General features: G+C 38.9%; 1 protein-coding gene across 1 annotated transcript in view; it reads left to right on the top strand.

The window, feature by feature from the left end:
* Positions 1 to 13,327, top strand: part of LOC106663221 (noggin-like) — a 48,170-nt gene extending 34,843 nt beyond the window's left edge. The window contains exons 2-4 of the mRNA XM_014387891.2: positions 11,363 to 11,619; positions 11,677 to 11,889; positions 11,947 to 13,327. Coding sequence (XP_014243377.1) covers positions 11,363 to 11,619; positions 11,677 to 11,889; positions 11,947 to 12,136 — 660 coding nt within the window. The 3' untranslated portion in view covers positions 12,137 to 13,327. The remainder of the gene's footprint in view (positions 1 to 11,362; positions 11,620 to 11,676; positions 11,890 to 11,946) is intronic.
* Positions 13,328 to 17,737: the final 4,410 nt, after the last annotated feature.

The raw sequence follows: 17,737 nt of genomic DNA on the forward strand, positions 1-17,737 counted from the left end.
CGAAGTGATCACCGGCCCAAGAATTCGTTGAAGATTTCTATTTCCTCTGAATCGTTTGTTGGTCTATAAGCTCAACAGTACTGCCGAAAGTGGAGGGTAATATTTACTTGTAACACCTCAGGTCGCGTAGAGTTGTAGTAACATATCTGAAGATTTATAAAATTTTAAAAGATATAAGACTCTCTCTCTCACACCTTTTCTCTCCCTCTCTCTTTTTCTCTCACTCTCCTTCTTCTCTCTCTCTCTCCCATTTTCTCTCACGCCATCACTCTGTCACTCACTGCCTCTTTTTTCTCCCTATTCACTCTCCTATCTCTTTCTTTCTTCTTTCCCTCTCCCTCTCACTCTTCTCTCTCTCTCTCTCTCTCTCTCTCTCTCTCTCTCTCTATCTATCTATCTATCTATCTATCTATCTATCTATCTATCTATCTATCTATCTATCTATCTTATCTATCTATCTGTATATATATATATATATAATCCTCGGTCTCTATCGCCATTTTCTCTCACTTTGCTCTCTCTCTACCCTCTCTCATTCCCTCTCTCTCTCTTTCTTCTTCCCCTTTTGTTCTCTCCCCTTCTCACCATCTCTCTCTTCTGTCTTACACCATCTCTCTCACTCTTTCTTCACCCCCTCTCCAAACTATTCCCATTCCTCCTCTCTCTCTCTCTCACTCTCTCTCTCTCTCTCTCTCTCTCTCTCTCTCTCTCTCTCTTTCTGGATATATAATATATATAACACACACAATATTTCCTCTATTTATATATATTTCATTTCGTATTTGATCTGTTTGTATGTAAATATCTTTTGAATATTCTGTTTATTTGAAGGTTCAAAATGAACACGAATTTTTCACTAAGATGTAATTAAAGTTTTAATAATTAGGCGATTAATCGTATACAAAAGTAAATAGTTGTTAATTATCGGTTTTAGATGAGCCATTTAAAGGTCGGAAAGCTGAACGGTGTGAATTTTTAAAAATACTTCTTTATTATTTTATTTATAGAATATTTCATGAATGAGCTGGCAAAAGGTAAACCTGATTGCAATTATTACTTCCGGGGCTTTTTCTCTTTCCAAACGAGTTTGTATATAAAAAGGGATGAATAGATATAAAATATAGGGTCATAACCCCCGTCGTTTGTTAGTATTTACAATCGCATTTTACGACACTTGTATGAAGAAAAATAATAATGATAAATTTCAAAAAATAAAAACGAAACGCCCAGAGCGTCCAACTGACCGGAAACGAATCCCATAAATCGTTGCATTATATTAAAAAACCCGGGGAATGGGCGGGGACGTTGTACGGGTTGGAGAAAACGGGATGCACTCCCGAGGGATTCAAATAGCGTGGCGAAAGGAAATGGGGGAGCCCATTCATCCAATGGCCCATTCACCGGCAGGAGAAGAACGGCCTTTACGCCACATCTTTCCCACCTGACTGTATATGATTAATTGCTTAATTTGAGAGATTTCGATTTTTTCTTTTTTTTTTTTGCAATTTACTTATCGGTTTTTATATAAATTATATCAACGCTTAAATTATAATTAGGTCAAATCGATAAAACATCCCTTTAACGTTTCAAGGTTCGTATTGTACCGATTCTATAGCCGAAAAATACTTAATGGTCCATGGCACAAAATCGCAAAATTTTGCCAAATTTCTTGAAATTTTATTGATCGCCAAAGAGACATTAAAAAATTTCGTTTCGAAATTTCGCCAACGATAAACCTTCAAACCTGGGGACAGTTTTCTTCGACTCCCTTGATTTTAAGGAAATTCTGATTACAAATCAAACCTTCAATCAATGCTTTAGGACTTGTTTATATAATAGCTATTTATTTTGTCTAGTAAGTTTGTTCATATCAACCAGTATAATTGTCTACTCCTTAAAGCTATTTCTGCCCTTTTTATGCTTACGTACTCTTTCCATTTCAGCTTGGCATCTAAGGTCATTTCCAGAACTTAGCTGTATCGCTGTATGGTATAAAATAATTCCATCGATTTTTTTTGTAAAATTTATAAGCACATATTTATGCTGATTGAACCTCATTCTCTATTTTTTGACCATTCGTTTATCTGGTTACAATCCTTTTGAAGGATTCTGGATGAACGGTTGATGGTCAGTCCTACTGTCCACTGTGTCATATGCAAACGTTGCAATTTTTACTCCATCTATTTTCGGAAAATTACTGGTATATAACAAGTAAAGTAGTAGACCTAATACGCTACCTTGTGGCTTTCCTGCATTTATTTTTTTAAATTTTGAATATTGATCTTCTTGTTTGACTCTAAAATGTTGGACAGTTAGGTAGGAACTGATATCTATATATTGCTTTGGTAGCATCCCTTTTCGAATACTGATGTCCTTCATGTCAGACCTTCACCCGATTTTGACGAAATTTTGAGGAGATAATAAAACCACTAAAATACACCAATTTGACTGGGATTAATTAAAATTCAGATAATTAGTCACATAGAAATTAACGAGTTTTCAAGGTGCAACAACAATAATATTATCAGCAATAATAAATTATCAGCAATAATAAATTATCAGCCAAACAATAAATTAGCAGCGTAGTGAACTAGACCCTATAGATTTTGGCAAAATTCTGAAAAAAATAATACGGACCCGATCAAATTTCATTTAATTCTGTTCAAGTTGAGTTATTAAGATATATGTTTTGAAGAGTCCTTAATCCCTTTCCTGAATATTTTTAATATCGACAGACCACAGCACAGTTAACCAACATTTCTGTTTATTACTAAAGTCATTGCTTTTTTTAATATTTTCAGCAATGTTTTTATATTAACTGTTTAACACACTTTTTTAAAGTTTTTTTTTCTGTTCATTTTTGGATTTATGTAACCAAAATACGCACATGTACACATAAATACACACATGTGCAGAGTTGAGCTTGTCACTTCTCGCATTTCATAACCAATTCCAACTTGTTTACAATCAATTACCGGCAGGCCTCGAGAATCACTCACCCCGAGTGTTGGACTCTGGGAGCTGTCAAGAGGTATCAATTCAGCACCCAACGATTGCCATTCCTAGATCCAAACCCATTCACACTCTCACCCACTCTATTTACATACTTTTCACTCAAATAAGGCGATGTAGTGCTCGCTATTCCTCCATAATCCTTTACACCTATGTATAGCTAGCCTAATTGAGGGTCTATGGGTCAGTATTCCGCTATCAGTCCTCTAACACTACAAATTCACGCCAATAAATACATTCTCTCTCTTTCACCCACATTAGGCACACAAAACTATCAGTACTATATATAATAAAACAACCTTGTTTCCTCAAAAAATCGGAACAGGTGATACAAATGCTAGCTGCCGTGCTCAAGCACAATATTGGGTGGCATACATACTCGCTGTTTATATAAAGCCAAGGAATTGCAACCTTCAATTAGGTGAGGCATGTTGAACAACATTTTTCTGTATGCCGGACACATACGCGGGCTTTAGCCTGTGTCTGTGTGCCTATCGCTTATTACCAACACTAAGACGGATTAGGATGATCCTGCTTCTGCGGTTTGGATTCCACCAACATTGACGCGTAATAGCTTCTCGGATGACCCAGTCCACCGAATCTGCCATCTTATCTTTACCATATTTTTATTGCTCGTTCACCGTCAGTGGGTCGGAAACAGTTTTCAGTTTATTATTGGACAATATGTTAGAAATAATTTATTTTACAAAAGGATCTTTTATTCTGAGACGGTTTACCTCGTACGTTGAGAACTTCAAAAGAATCATTTTCACACAGTCATAAATCAAGGATATCGTATAGATTTAGAGCCAAGAACTACAGTTCTATGGTTAATTAATGCAGAAAGTGTATTTTTTTAAATTGATGTCTGTAGTGTAAATTGCAGCCACTCCGTTTTTAAACGGACCGCTGATTTTAATAAACGCCCCAGTCAATGAAACTTTAGTTGATTTCGTTATTGTTCATTGTTTGTAATTTGTATTATTTATGCGTTTATTCTTTATATATGCTGGGTGACTTGACTTTAACAGTCCAGCCGTTTTGCAACTGCGGATGCCGTAAGTCACTGCGAAGTCGCCTCTTCCCACGGAAAAACCGGGGATTTGAACGCGCATTGCATTGAGAAATCGGATGATAATTTTATCACGCTTTGCACTTTTTCTATGATATTATTATTAGAGAAAAAAATTATAGACCATGTGAATTTGAGACAAAAGAAAGAACGGTCGGAATACATGGGCTTGCGAGCATATATAAATAGTGAAAAATATGTTTAAAAATTATTTATATTATTGGAGATGTAGTAGAACAAAGGCACCAAGGGAATAAATTAAAGTAAACAGAGTCGAAGGGGGTGTCAAATTTGCACAAAGGCGTTGGGAAATGAGGCGTCCTCGGCCGGAGATCAGCTCGTAAACTGTCTGCGAAAGAGTTTTTCTGTCCCCGAACCAGTGTGTTATGCCTATTTTGGAGTAGCCGGCTTCACCCACTTCGAGCTACTTCCTCCCAGATAGGGATCGGCGTGGGACGAGGCGACCCGCTCTATTAAGGCCTCCGCCTTCGGAGAGGAGTCCCGGGCCCGGGTTGACTTCCTCCGGAAATCTCGGGAGACACTAGTGACGGCCGACTCAAGAGGGGACGAAATGGCATGACAAGACTGGAAACAACTGGGCGGACCAGTCACTTGTGGTCTGATCGTAAAAATTATGAAAATGGTATCCCCTCAAACCTACGGCAACCTATTAAGTTCAACTATGATCAACATCCAATACAATCGAAAACGTTCTGTAAAAGCTATTATACTAATGTAAACGTATAACCAGATTCTAGGCTTGTAATAAAACTAGACCGACCAAGGGGAGGGTTCAACCTGGTTCAATGCCTCTACTATCAGTTTGAGATCTTAACAAACCTAGACGGACTAGAAGAAAGGTTTTGCCTGGGTCAATGTTAATCTTTGTTCTACTCAGTTTATGATACTAGGATTGTAGCGAAATTAGATGGACCAGCAAGTTTAGCCTGGTTCAATGTTAATTTTTGTTCTACCCAGTTTATAACTCGAGAATTGAGGCGAAACTAGACGGACACCAAGTTTAGCCTGAGTCAGGGTTTATTTTTGCTCTAATGTCAATTTGTGATCCTAGAATTGTAGCGAAACTAAAGGAACCAATTGCGGGGTTTTTTAAAAGTTTTATGGGGAGCCTTCTAAGATATGAATCTACTTTTCTAGGCTGGAGATTTTAACAGTCTCCCAGTTGTTAAGAACGGGACCGAATTCGGTCGTTAAATAATAACAATAAAAAAAATTACTAAGGTATGAAAAGGATGTTCGAATGCCACCCACAGAACCTGGCCGAGATAAGGAGCCGGTAAACCCCTCAGGTAAAGTCCGTGTCACACTGAACCGATATCGCTGCGCAAACATGAATCCGGGGAACGTACTCATGGGCTACCGGATTTGAAATCACACCAAAAGCGAAAAGGTAACAAAAAATCTACTCGTTGAAATTGCTCGGCGTTCTTTTCGTTCGATCCATTCAGATTTTTTTTTTTCAAAATTATTATCATTACAGATAAAACACGTTCAACTCAAATCATTTTCTTCCGAATTTCTGATGCTATAGATGAGTGACGAATTTTGTTTTTTGATTAAAATAAAAGACACTTAATCGCAGTGAAGTTTAAAAAAATTCATTAACGTTATTATCGCTGTATACGTCAGTTTTATCTTATTCTGCCATTCAGAGGAGGCACCTGTGTACTTGTGTTTGAGAGAGAGAGAGAGAAAGATAGAGAAAGAGAGAGAGAAAGAGAGAGAGAGAAAGAGAGAGAGAGAAAGAGAGAGAGAGAGNAGAGAGAGAGAGAGAGAGAGAGAGAGAGAGAGAGAGAGAGAGAGAGAGAGAGAGAGAGAGAGAAGCCGAGATTTAATAAGAGACGCAGAAGTAAAATATCATTTCTATCATACCATCACCACTGAGATCCAGCCCAGAGGATCAAACAATTTTTAATCAAATAATAAACATTTAGATAGATGATACAAACAAAGAAAATGTAAACTGTTCATGGTAAAGATAGGGAAAGCAAACATGAAGGAGAGAGAGAAAGAGAGAGTTTGAGAGAGAATGAAAAATCTCGCAAATTAAGTCACGATCTCTTTCTGTTAACTAAAGAGAGAGTAAAGAGGGTGGGAGAGAGGGGCGAGAGAGAGAGAGAGAGAGAGAGAGAGAGAGAGATAGAGAGAGAGCAAAGTTGACTTTAGACAAAAAATCTTAAAGAAAAAAAAGTTGTTTAGAGGTTTTCAAGTACGAGGTTATATGAACCCGTTTTGCACAACCGGTATTTTTTGATAAAAAGCCCATTTGTAACTATGTTGGATTCAGATGCAGGGCCGTTGGATTCGAACCCAGGACCTTTACCTCACACTGATGAGCGTCGAGTCGCCTAAACCGTTGCGACCATCGACGCCCCCTTAAAGAAAGTAGAAAAACCTTTAAAACATTTATTAAATTTTGTATCGAATAAACATAACTGGCCAAATCAAAAGGAATTTTGGATTAAGTAGAATATTAGAAACCAGATGGACAACAATAACAGTTTTTCATTAGACTGAGAGTTATTTAAAATCTTGAAAATTTAGCTATACATTTTTTAATAGGCTTTACTTGACTAAAATTGATGAAAGATTAACTTTTTCTGTTAATTAAATTTAAAAATTCCAATGCTTCAATCCGAGGGGATAAGGATTAATTATTTGTCTTCATCCTTTCCATGAGATCACGTCTTAATTTGCAAACAGGACTTATCAAGGTCTAAGAATGTTTTTTGCCTTTTTTGTTCGTTTTTGTTTTACTCTACTTCTATTCTAATGAGATATTCCCTTTTATGTTGCCAAGTTTATAAAGTTAGTTAATCGACATCATCACGCGTTTTTCGAGTCGGGTCACGTTCCTTGTTACATTTCAGAGCCGGTAGCGTAATTTCTAATTATATTCCTGGATTACAGAAGGGTAGATCGTTCAACAACTCGGTTTGCAGGATTTGTAAAATCTTTATACCTAATTTGACTTTTGGGTTGAAATGCGCCCACCGATTTGACCTGACGTCTACAATCAAGTCTCACGTCTTCATGTGAAGAACGGCGTTTCTTCCGCCGTGAATAACTGGAAACAAAACCCGACGATTTCAGAGAATGCCATCGGCGCCTCATCAGCGTCCCATCGAGAACGGTATCCAGGCACCCCCAGCCTTCTTTCGGAGAACCAGCTGAAAAGGATCTGTGTTCAGACTGTATCACGGACGGCAGCACCGTTTTTTCGTCCCTATGAGGCGCCGGCGCCTCGTTTTTTTCCACGTACGATCATCACCCGGAGACCGAGAGACACGATTAACGTGCGGTGAGGAAAAACGTAAATCCAAACTGACAAGAGAGTATTATATTAAAGAGCTGTTCAAAATTCTACGAAACCAGGGTCAAACTTGTTCGACACTGTCAAAAAAAACATTTACATTTATTATATTTCCTCTTGGAGTCCGCCGGTTGATGAACTTGATTTTGATTTGCTTATCCTCGCAGTTTTGGAACGTCAGATGACCATCATCATGCCACCACTGAAGATAGACCGCCAGGATAGGCAGACCAAAATGATACAAAAACTATAAAACGAAATTTACATTTATGTCAAACAATCAAGTTGTTTGAAACAAAGACTTGTTTTTTAACCCTTTATTTCCCAACGTTGGGCCAAATCCAGGAACATTTCCTAGTGGGTTGTACTCTATAGTGGAGGAAATGGTGTCAAGTGACTAGAACCAAGCTAGATCGTAGAATGATGGGGACGGAAGGCGAATTGGTGTGAAGGAATAAAATGTACATAAATAAATGTACATAAATGTTCTAAGTTTTAAAAGAAGTTTTTCGGGGAATTTGGACATTACAGGGAGAAGGCTGATCTCTGGATTTAGGAATGAGAATGACTACGGAATGGTTTCACAAGGGAGGAAATTGAGTGGTACCTAGGATGGCATAGCATATTGTGGTCAAAGTGGTCATCTGAGGACGGTTTCGATGTATGGTGGAGGTAATTTCAAAAGGATGGAAAGGTTTTTGAGGGAAATGCGGAGGAATCTTTCCTACATAAGTTCCCAAGCGTATAATACTGTTGAAATAAAAACTTATTTTAACCAAAACCGGACTTTTTATTTATTTTCATGCAGGTTTTGATTGAATTATCATACACATCTAATAAAGGGGCTTACACTTCTTAATTTTGATGCCATAGATTAATAAATTTCGTTATATAAAGTTATCATTAAACTACCAATTGACATACATACTGAAAATGCAAAGGCTCTTAAACTGTTAAGTGTTTTTTTTTACAGAACTAGGTACCAAATTACAAATATACCGTGTAAAAACTTTTAAAAATGCACACCAACCCTTAATTTTTTTTTCTTTCCTCTCGATAATTCGGATTATTTTTATAGTCCCTTGTGCTTCGAATTATCAAGAGGCCACCTTATTAAGCGCGTCTAACGGGCAAAATCATCGAAAATAAGCAGACCAAAATTAGTATCGACCAGATTAAGACTTAGCCCATTGACTGGTAAGTCAATTGCTACTATGTTTCTTTACATTAATTTGTAATTTACAGGAGTTTTAACCCTTTCTTGCCCAACGTTCGCCTCAGTGCAACAACAAATTTAGCAAATTTGCTAATCCCATGAGTTTAGGGCGGGTGCGGCGTTTTTCCTCCAATTTTGTATACCGTGAATTTTCTACTACAGGGCTCGCACGGATGGCATCGCATGCACATCCCCAGGAAGGGTTTTCTTTTTGCTAATTTATTTCCCACAGGGAGAGTTTTTTTATTTCCCCTTAACCTTTAACAAAATTGCTAAAGTTCGTCCTGCTCTCAGACAACATTAGGCCATAAAGGGTTAATAGAACAATAATTAAATGTTTCGGACTTTTTCCGTTAATGTGCCTCCTCTCCACGGGTCAGGTCTCTATATATCCTATATTTCTTATCATGTTTAGAGTCAATGTGTATAGTTCGGCGTTAAATAAAAATGCACTTTCTCCCACTATACAACGCTGTCAAAACCAAGGAAAAGGCAGTTCGTTTCCTTCAGGAAAGGGAGTTCTTCCACTAGCTGTGTGATGTACAGGAGGACACGACGCGAGGCTGCATTTGACAGGATCTCGTGACAAGTGGAGGTGCTACAAACGTAGATGCAAGGCGGAAATGCCGTTAAGAAGTAATTCATGCCTAACTGGCTCAAGACTGCCATATTCGACCATCAATGCGTTCAAATCAAGTTCATATACGCTTGGGCATACGAAATGGTAAGCGTTAAATTTTGTGAAAGAGCGTCAAGTGTAAATCATAACACGTTCGTTGATTGGTGCAACTGCATGCACGAAGTCTGTTCGAACTCTTTTTGCGCAGACATTCGAGCACTGGTGGCCCCCAATTGTGCTGTGGAAATTGATGAATCGCAGTTTTCGCGCCGGAAAACCAACACCGGCAGACTTACCACAGCACTGGGTTTTTGGTGGCATTAGCTGCGAAACGAGAGAAAGTTTTCTAATCACCATTACGGACAGATCAGCCGCCACTCTCATCCCCATAATTCGTGATCGGATCGCTGCTGGGTCTGTGATCATGTCCGATCAGTGGAAGGCATATGAAACATTATCCAAGGATCCTAGTTTCTGCCTTATGACAGTGAACCACACTCTCGATTTTGTCGACACGCCGAAGTTTATTGGACTCCTATCTATGCGAATTTATGTGGCGGCAGTCATGTACGGCAAGAAATGTGAATGTTTTCGAAGACTCCTTATTGAAATAGTTAAATTTTGGCCCCCAGGGACTGAAATGTGATTTCCTTTATTACCAATCTATCCTCTTAATTACTATTACATGAATTTTCTAAAATAAAATGTTTCAGTATTTATGATTTTCTTTAAAGGAGCATTTCCTTATGTGACCAGAGATGTTAGCGGTCGAGTGGGGCGGAGGCGCATTAACGGAAAAGGTCCAATTGTTTCTTTATATAAATTGATAATTTTAAAATTTGGTAAAAAGAGTGCAGGACGTTAACTAATTTACTCTTTGGCCAATTTAAACTAGACGAATACATCCTAATTCCTAGGAAATTACATGTCTATTTTAGAATATCAATCATTTAAATAATTGTTAAATAGTTTATTGATAATTAAGTATTGTTAAATACGACTTATTTCCTTCTTGGTTTTATTCAGCGAGTCAGATCGTCCAAGCCGAACCAGGTATAAATCTTGGTTCAACTTGTAAACTATTATGTCCACTTTGTTAAAGTTATCTACCTTATCAGACGTTACAAGCTACCTAAACAACCTACCCTAACTTTTTTTTATTCGACATCTCCCTCTCGTAAAAGCTAGTCTTTTTTTCTCCTGTGGAAAAGGCGTTTTAGCCGTTCTCAGCGAAACACTGATGACCAAACTGGTACATATATTTTTTTTAATTGTTCGGTTTGTAGAGTAAAGTTAGATTAACTGAACATCTGTAAAGGGTATGTATTTAAGCCCGTGGAATAAAAATGTTCTGTGTTTAGTCTGTAAAGGGCTTGGAATGTACGGTTCTTAAGGAATTCTGAATGTCCATTTGATCTTAGTTGAGTCTTTTGCCATGGAATCCTCATCCGGATCGTGTTTTTGTGTTAAAAGAAACTATTTGAATTCAAAATTTGGCTCTCAGTAATGTGGATCTGCATAAAAAATTGTTTCCCGTGTTGAGTGTTGAGTCGGCTCATTAGGGCGGTGGAGGCCGGTGAAAAGAAAGCTCCCTCCACCGGGTCTAAGCTGTTAACGGTGACACTGACACATGTTCCCGTCTGTCTTGGGTCCGGGACAATGGGCACCGACTCGATGAGGAATGAAACCGGCGGAGACCTCACAATGGCCATGCCGGGGAATTTTAGGCGCCTCCGCTTATCGAGCCACGGGATCGACACCCTGTATATAACACCTTTCCGTTTTTATCGCCGTCATAAACACCTTCTGGCCGTGTTTGTTTTTCTCGCCGGGCCGATAATGATTCTTGATGAAAATCGCTACGGGGATCGTCTCATCCGGGCGGTATGGTCGACATCCTGACATCGACGTCCGTCTCTAGCGATAGGTGTACAAAATCCTTCAAACCCGACTACCTAAGATCGAAGATACAAAATTCCATCGGCATCTCTTTTAGGATTGTGAAAGTTAATTTTGGCTGAATTTGATCGTTGACAAAATCCTCTTATAAAAGTCGTGCGTGAGGAGTGTCTTCCGTATCATTTGATGATGGTTGTTTTGTGTTTCTAGATCGAGGGATTGCTGGTTTTCAGCTGCGTCATCACCTGGAGCTACTGCGTTTCCCCCGAATCGCGTGGTCTGCGCCCTTCGTATTCGGGGATCGCCCCTGACCTGATCGAGCCGATCGACCCTTCGACGGAGCCGAGGCCCAGAGACTTGAACGTCACCGTCCTGGCGGCTATCCTCGGTCCGGCCCTGGACCTCGAATACTCGTCGGTGGCCAAGCCGAGCAACACGGACTTCGCCGCCCCGCATTTCCCGTTCAGGTAGGTGGGTCCCACTTGAAGATACAGTGCGAACCGAGGTTGAATGCGATTTTCCAGGAGGAACCGGAAAGGGCGGCTGGTGCCGACGGGGCCGATGCCAAAGCACGTCAAAGACGTCGAGTTGGGCTTCGTCCGGCTGAGCGATGGCACCAAGCTCAAGACCAGGGTGCCGAACAAGCTGCGGAGGAAGCTGCGGCAGCTGTTATGGGCGTTGACCGCCTGTCCCGTTTCGAACAGGTGGAGGGACTTAGGACCCAGATTCTGGCCCAGGTAACCCGTTCAGTCCAGTCCCGCCGTTTTCGCCGTTTTACACGTCGACTGTTGTAGGTGGTTGAAGGAAGGCCACTGCCCGGCCAACAGCTGTTCCGTACCCGCGGGGATGAAGTGCAAGCCGAGCCGGACCGCGCATAAGTACCTACTGCGCTGGCACTGCCGTAAGTCTTGCACGTGGATCAAAGTCCAATACCCGGTGGTGACGGAGTGCGCCTGTTCCTGCGGCCAAGGAGGATACAAGTAGCCCCATTCTAGTCTCCACGGGAAGTCAGCCGAGAGGTGATCGCGCCGTGCGGACCCTCCGACCCGAGCCTCAAAACCGAGTTGCGACCTATTCCATTAAACACATTTATTTAATTATTTTTTGTTATCCACTACGATGACATAATAGTATATACAACATATATAACAAACAATTAATGCACGTTTGCAAAAAAAATCTTTGCTTTCAACAGAATAAAATGTCAGAACAGTTGATAATTTTTGTTAATTCATATGATCACGGATTTACTGCTTTATAAACAATTTAGATTAAAAATTACATAATTTATTGTAGAAAATTAACTGCATTATTTTAAATCACTTAATACAGCTGGAGATCGATTATGTCACCCTGGTGTGGTTAATCGTCACGGGCAAACTATTTATTTTCTCTAGTTGTTTCTATTTTTTAATTTCTTTCAATAAGGAATGAAATTTTCAATCAATGTGCTTTTAAAAAATAATATATTGGTTATAAACGCTCTCTGACTTTATAGAAAAATGTCCATCTAAATTTAAAAATACATATATTGGGCTTTAATTTATATATAATTAATAATTGTAAAATATAAATGTGGATCTAGTCAAAATGGTAAAAGTGTATGTTGATCGATTTCTCAGATTTGAAAAATTTATCTGAAGCGAGCCGGTTTCGGAAACGGCTTGGTCCGCTTTATCTCGCTTTTTTCGGCCGTGAAAGTGACAGAGAGCGTTGGTCGTGGACGACACGCGTAGGAAGGCTTTTCACCGAATTTGCGGGGGAAAAGAAACTTTGAAATCTACTTTTGAACGTGAAATTTTTAAAACAATCATAAAAAACAAAGGCCAATTGATTAAAAAGCCTACTTTTGTCAAGCAATACAAATAATTTTGATCTACAAGTGCCAATCAACACGGAGGATACTTTAATAAGGTTGATTTATTGTAAATTAATTATAAAATATATTTTTAAAATAAATTTATTATTTTGTATTTAAATCTGTACAGCGCCGGTTGTCGAATTTTAACAAATCACCGGTGAAACCTACACAGTATTAAGTCTATTTTTGTACATATAACATAACCGAACGTATTTTTTTAATATAATAAATAATTATAACCACGTACTGTGTATTTGTTAAAGAAATATGTATAGATCATAACGAAGTTCTAATAAATTATGTATAAAGCGAAAGTTCTTTAATTTTTTTATTGTGTTTATACATGACCCTTATCATCAATCACCCAGCTATATAAAGAAACGACATTCCACTCTGGCCTCGAGAGTGAAACACTCGTGTTATTCTGAAAGCATGATGCTGTCTTTATATTTCATGAGACTTATCGAGTTCGAATATATTTGATAGAGAAATGCTAATGAAGGTACGCTTGAATATTTGTATTTTTGCAATCTACCCTATGGTACGTCAATCCTCGCTTATTAAGGATTAATTATTCTTTCTGGGAGAGGGGGGTCAATCCTCAGGGCAACCCCAATTTGATAAATGACAGCTAATCCCGTGAGTAGAGGGTGGGTGCACTAATTTTCCATCATTATTTCTGCCCAAGCATAGGCAACACTGATTTATTTGGTGGAAGTCTAAAATCTCTATTTTAAAATCTTCAACCACACGGCTCTTCACCCGACCACTGGGTCTTATATCGATTGTTAAATTTGCCAAACATAAAATTTTTCATATTTAGTTTATAATTTAATCCTTTCTTGCCCAATGTAGCTTCAGAACAATGCCAAAGCAAACAATTTTGTTTAAGGTTAGCAGAAAATCTCGTGAGTGTTGTTCCTGCTCCGTTTATGCTCGTGTATTGGCAACACTGATTTATTTGGCGTCAACCAAAAATATCTCTTCACACGTGATTTCCCCCTAACCTTTTACAAAATTGCTAAAGTTCGTCCTGCTCTCAGACAGCACTAAACCAAAAAGGGGGGATGTTTTTCAGGCTCAACGAGTACATAGATGACAGATAAAGGCCGACAAGGGCGCAAAGGCGTTCCACAAGGGAGCAATCTTTGTTTCATCCTTTTTTGCCATTTATACTGCTAACTATCCTATTCATCCCAATACCATCATTACCACGGATGTTACCACAATTCTATCTTCTCCCAATCCTATCCAAACAGTATATACCTAGGTAACAATTTAAAACTATACCAAAACAGCCTATTGACGTGGAATCCCCATACAAGACATACGAGCCAACAAGTTAACAGATTACTTGAACAACCACGACTTTTACGACCGAAATCAGTTTTGGTCATCAAACACTATCTCTGATGAGTTGTCTGTAACTCTAATTACTGCTATACAAACTCCATCGCAACCAATCCTTCCAAACAAAAGTCCTCAGACAAATTGCCAACGTTCATACTATGTCACTAACTTCGGGGCCGCGGTAGCCGTGTGGTTAAGGCGTCAGACTCTCGGCTAGCAGATCCCGCGGTCGTGGGTTCGATCCCCACCGTCGCCTCTGGACTTTTTCTGACGACTAAGGGGACCGGTGGCCGCAATTGAAAGAAATTGACACGGCACTCATCAATGGAGGGAGCGGGATCAGATCTCAGCGACCCTGAATTTGGTTCAACCCCCTTCAAAAATGGGTTTCTTCGATGGAAGAACACCGGGCACACCGGGGGCTCAAATTCACACTTGTGTTGCGAGCCCCCAAAAATATGGAGCCAGGGATAAAGTAAGTAAGATGTAAAAAGAAGTTACTTCACTTTCCACAATTAGTGCCTCAACATTCCGTTCGTCAACGAACTGATCCGGTCCCGCTTCCGAAGGTTTCACACCACGCTCTAGATCCATCCTAACCCTACTGTCCAATCACTTTCTTCCCCACTTTCCCATCCCGAGAACCCGAGTGTCATAACGATTGTATTCTTCAAGGTTCGTGAAGTCCATTTGAAACACGTGTTTTACCCATAGTATCTGAAGTCTCTCTGAATATTAAGAGTAACTTGAGATATTCAGAACGCAATGCTGGTATTATGCTTTTTCTTAAGTTTGTACTTATTTTTGTTCCTTTCATTATTTTAAAAAAGAACTGCTCAAAAACGTTGAATGCTGGTAAGTCAAATCTTGCTGTTTAACAAGAGACATCATCATATTTTGCAATGGTCACAAGCAGACAAAGCAATGTTGATTTTTAAAATATTTAATTGTAAGTTTTCTATTTTGAACATTTCAAAATAACCTGTTTTTGCTTCTACAAACCCACTAACCTTGCGTTATTTTAGAAGCAATTTTGAATTTTGATATTTCCCGGTTCATCTGTTAATTTGAAATTCTGAAATTCTTGTTTGCTATTATACATGTATTTTGTATGTCTATCCTCACTATTTAATACTATTTTTAGCTATTTGTTACTTGCTAGTGTTTTTGTAATTATGAATATTTGGGAATTGCTTGTTTTGCCCCAGGTTAGGCCCGTCAAGCCACGCTTTTCATAAAGGTTCAAACCTTCGAAAGCAGTTAGGATCAAAAACGTGGTTAGGGATGGTGGTCTCTGGACAGTCAACTCTCAATTGGTAAAAATAACGATCCCCCTAATAAAGATAGAAATCATTCCTGATCTCTCAGTCTTTCACTAATTATCATAGATTCAGATTCTTCTATTAGAATGAAAAATCTTTTTAAGAAAAAAAGTTTTAAAATCACATATGAAATAAGAAAGAAACATATGCAAGTTTTTCGTTTTTGTTTTAAAGGATTTGCAAGAATGGCAGTCCGACAGGGCAAAAGGGTCCGTTGAGCCTTGCTCAACACCCTCAGCAACGATGGAGTTGCTCATCGAGGTGGCCCATTTCCTCCAGTTCATCATACCGTTCGCGAGGAGGAAGCTCAAAGCAGTCGTGTACATCGTCACCTTCATCAATGAGTCGCCGTACGAGTTTATCGACTATCTGGATTCAACAGAATTCGAGGAGGTCTAGAAGATATGTCGTCTATGTCGTCTGCCTAATAAAATAATCTTAAAAAAAGCAAAACAAAATGGTCGATTTGTAAGATTTTTATGTTTTAAGCTTGAAAGAGGGTGGTTTAAGGGTATCCTAATCCGACCAACTTGAGGACGTTTCAAGCCCGTCCGGTGCCCTTTGTCTTTTTTCTTCGCCTTGCGTAATCCGGTGAAGTCTCGGACTTCGCGGGACGCGCTCCCCGTTTCCGCGTGGGCGTACCTCTGTAATTGCCCGCCTGATGGGAGTACGGATCCTGGAAGAGATATTTCCTCTTGAGATTTAAAAGGGCAGCCCCCGTATAATTAATGGGAGTTTACGGCTTCCCATTAAAAAATAATTGATGGGTGATATAATCCAATCAAGATGAATAAATTTTCCAACCCCCACGGCACATCGGTCCCGGCCTCAAGGATACACGGGGAATTCGACTGTTAGTAATTCCGGGCCGAGGTGAACAATAAAAACAACAACAAACGAAGCAAATGGTTAAATTTATCCGTTAAAATTGTACATTACTATCTTTACTCAGTACAAAGTAAAACGGTAAAACTTTAAACTTTATTTTCATTTAAATAAATAGGAGCCTAGCTCGCCCCAGAAATTTCTGTAAAGGACACTTGATTAGAAAAGAGAGAATCCTTTAAAGCAATGAGCATACTGGCCCAGACCTTTCAGAAACTTGAAGACCCAAGACAGAAAGACCCAAAACTCTTTTCAGATGATCAATCCATTTCGTTGCTACTATTTTCGAATTTTAGAAAGGGAAAAATGAAAGGGGGTGAAGGGTTTGACGCTTATTAATCCTTTTTGGCCTAACGTTGCCTTAGAGCAAGACGAATTTTCTTTAACGATTAGTGGGAAATGCTGTGAGTTTACATTGGCTCCAAGTAGATCAGTGGTGACATAGCATGGACAGAAACAGAGCAGGACATTGCGCCTGCCCTAAGCCCACGGGATTTCCTGTTAACCTTAAACCCTAAAGTTGACATTGCTCTGTAGCAACTTTAGGCAATAAATGTTTAAATTATAATCTGTATATGCAAAATGTTAAGTTTGGCTAATATAGCAATCGATACAAGATGCAGTGGTTAGAGATAGAAGGTTCCAAAATGAAGATTTTCGATTGGCGGCAAAAAAATCAGTGTTGCCAAAATACATAATAGAACCACTACACAAGGGATTAGCTAAGCTTTAGCAAATTTGCTAAATTTGTTGTTGCCCTGAGGCAACGTTGGGCAAGAAAGGGTTAAATTACGAGGCATGACGGACCAGAAAATAGTTTTATAGAAATCAGAAGCCGAAACAAAACACAGGTTTTAAATGTATAAAATTACAGATAATAAAATATTTAGAAAATAAAAAATGTTTGTCTATTGCAAAGATTTGAGCCTTGGTAAACAGCGAGGACTAGCCAACCAAACAATCTGTAGGCAAAATTAGCCATTTTAAAAGTTTAAAAACACAGTGGGCCGTGAAATACATATAAAAAATTGAAAGGGCTGTTGGAATAACACAAGGGTTCAACTCTTAATACAGTGAGACTTTACAACCAGTTAGTTGGTTTGTAGAAGCTAAAAAAGGTTATTTTCTATGTTCAAAATAGTAAATTGACAATTAAATATTTTTAAA

The sequence above is a fragment of the Cimex lectularius genome, unplaced genomic scaffold, assembly GCF_000648675.2.
Source record: "Cimex lectularius strain Harlan isolate CLEC.00 unplaced genomic scaffold, Clec_2.1 scaffold14, whole genome shotgun sequence".
Taxonomy (NCBI): Eukaryota; Metazoa; Arthropoda; class Insecta; order Hemiptera; family Cimicidae; genus Cimex; species Cimex lectularius.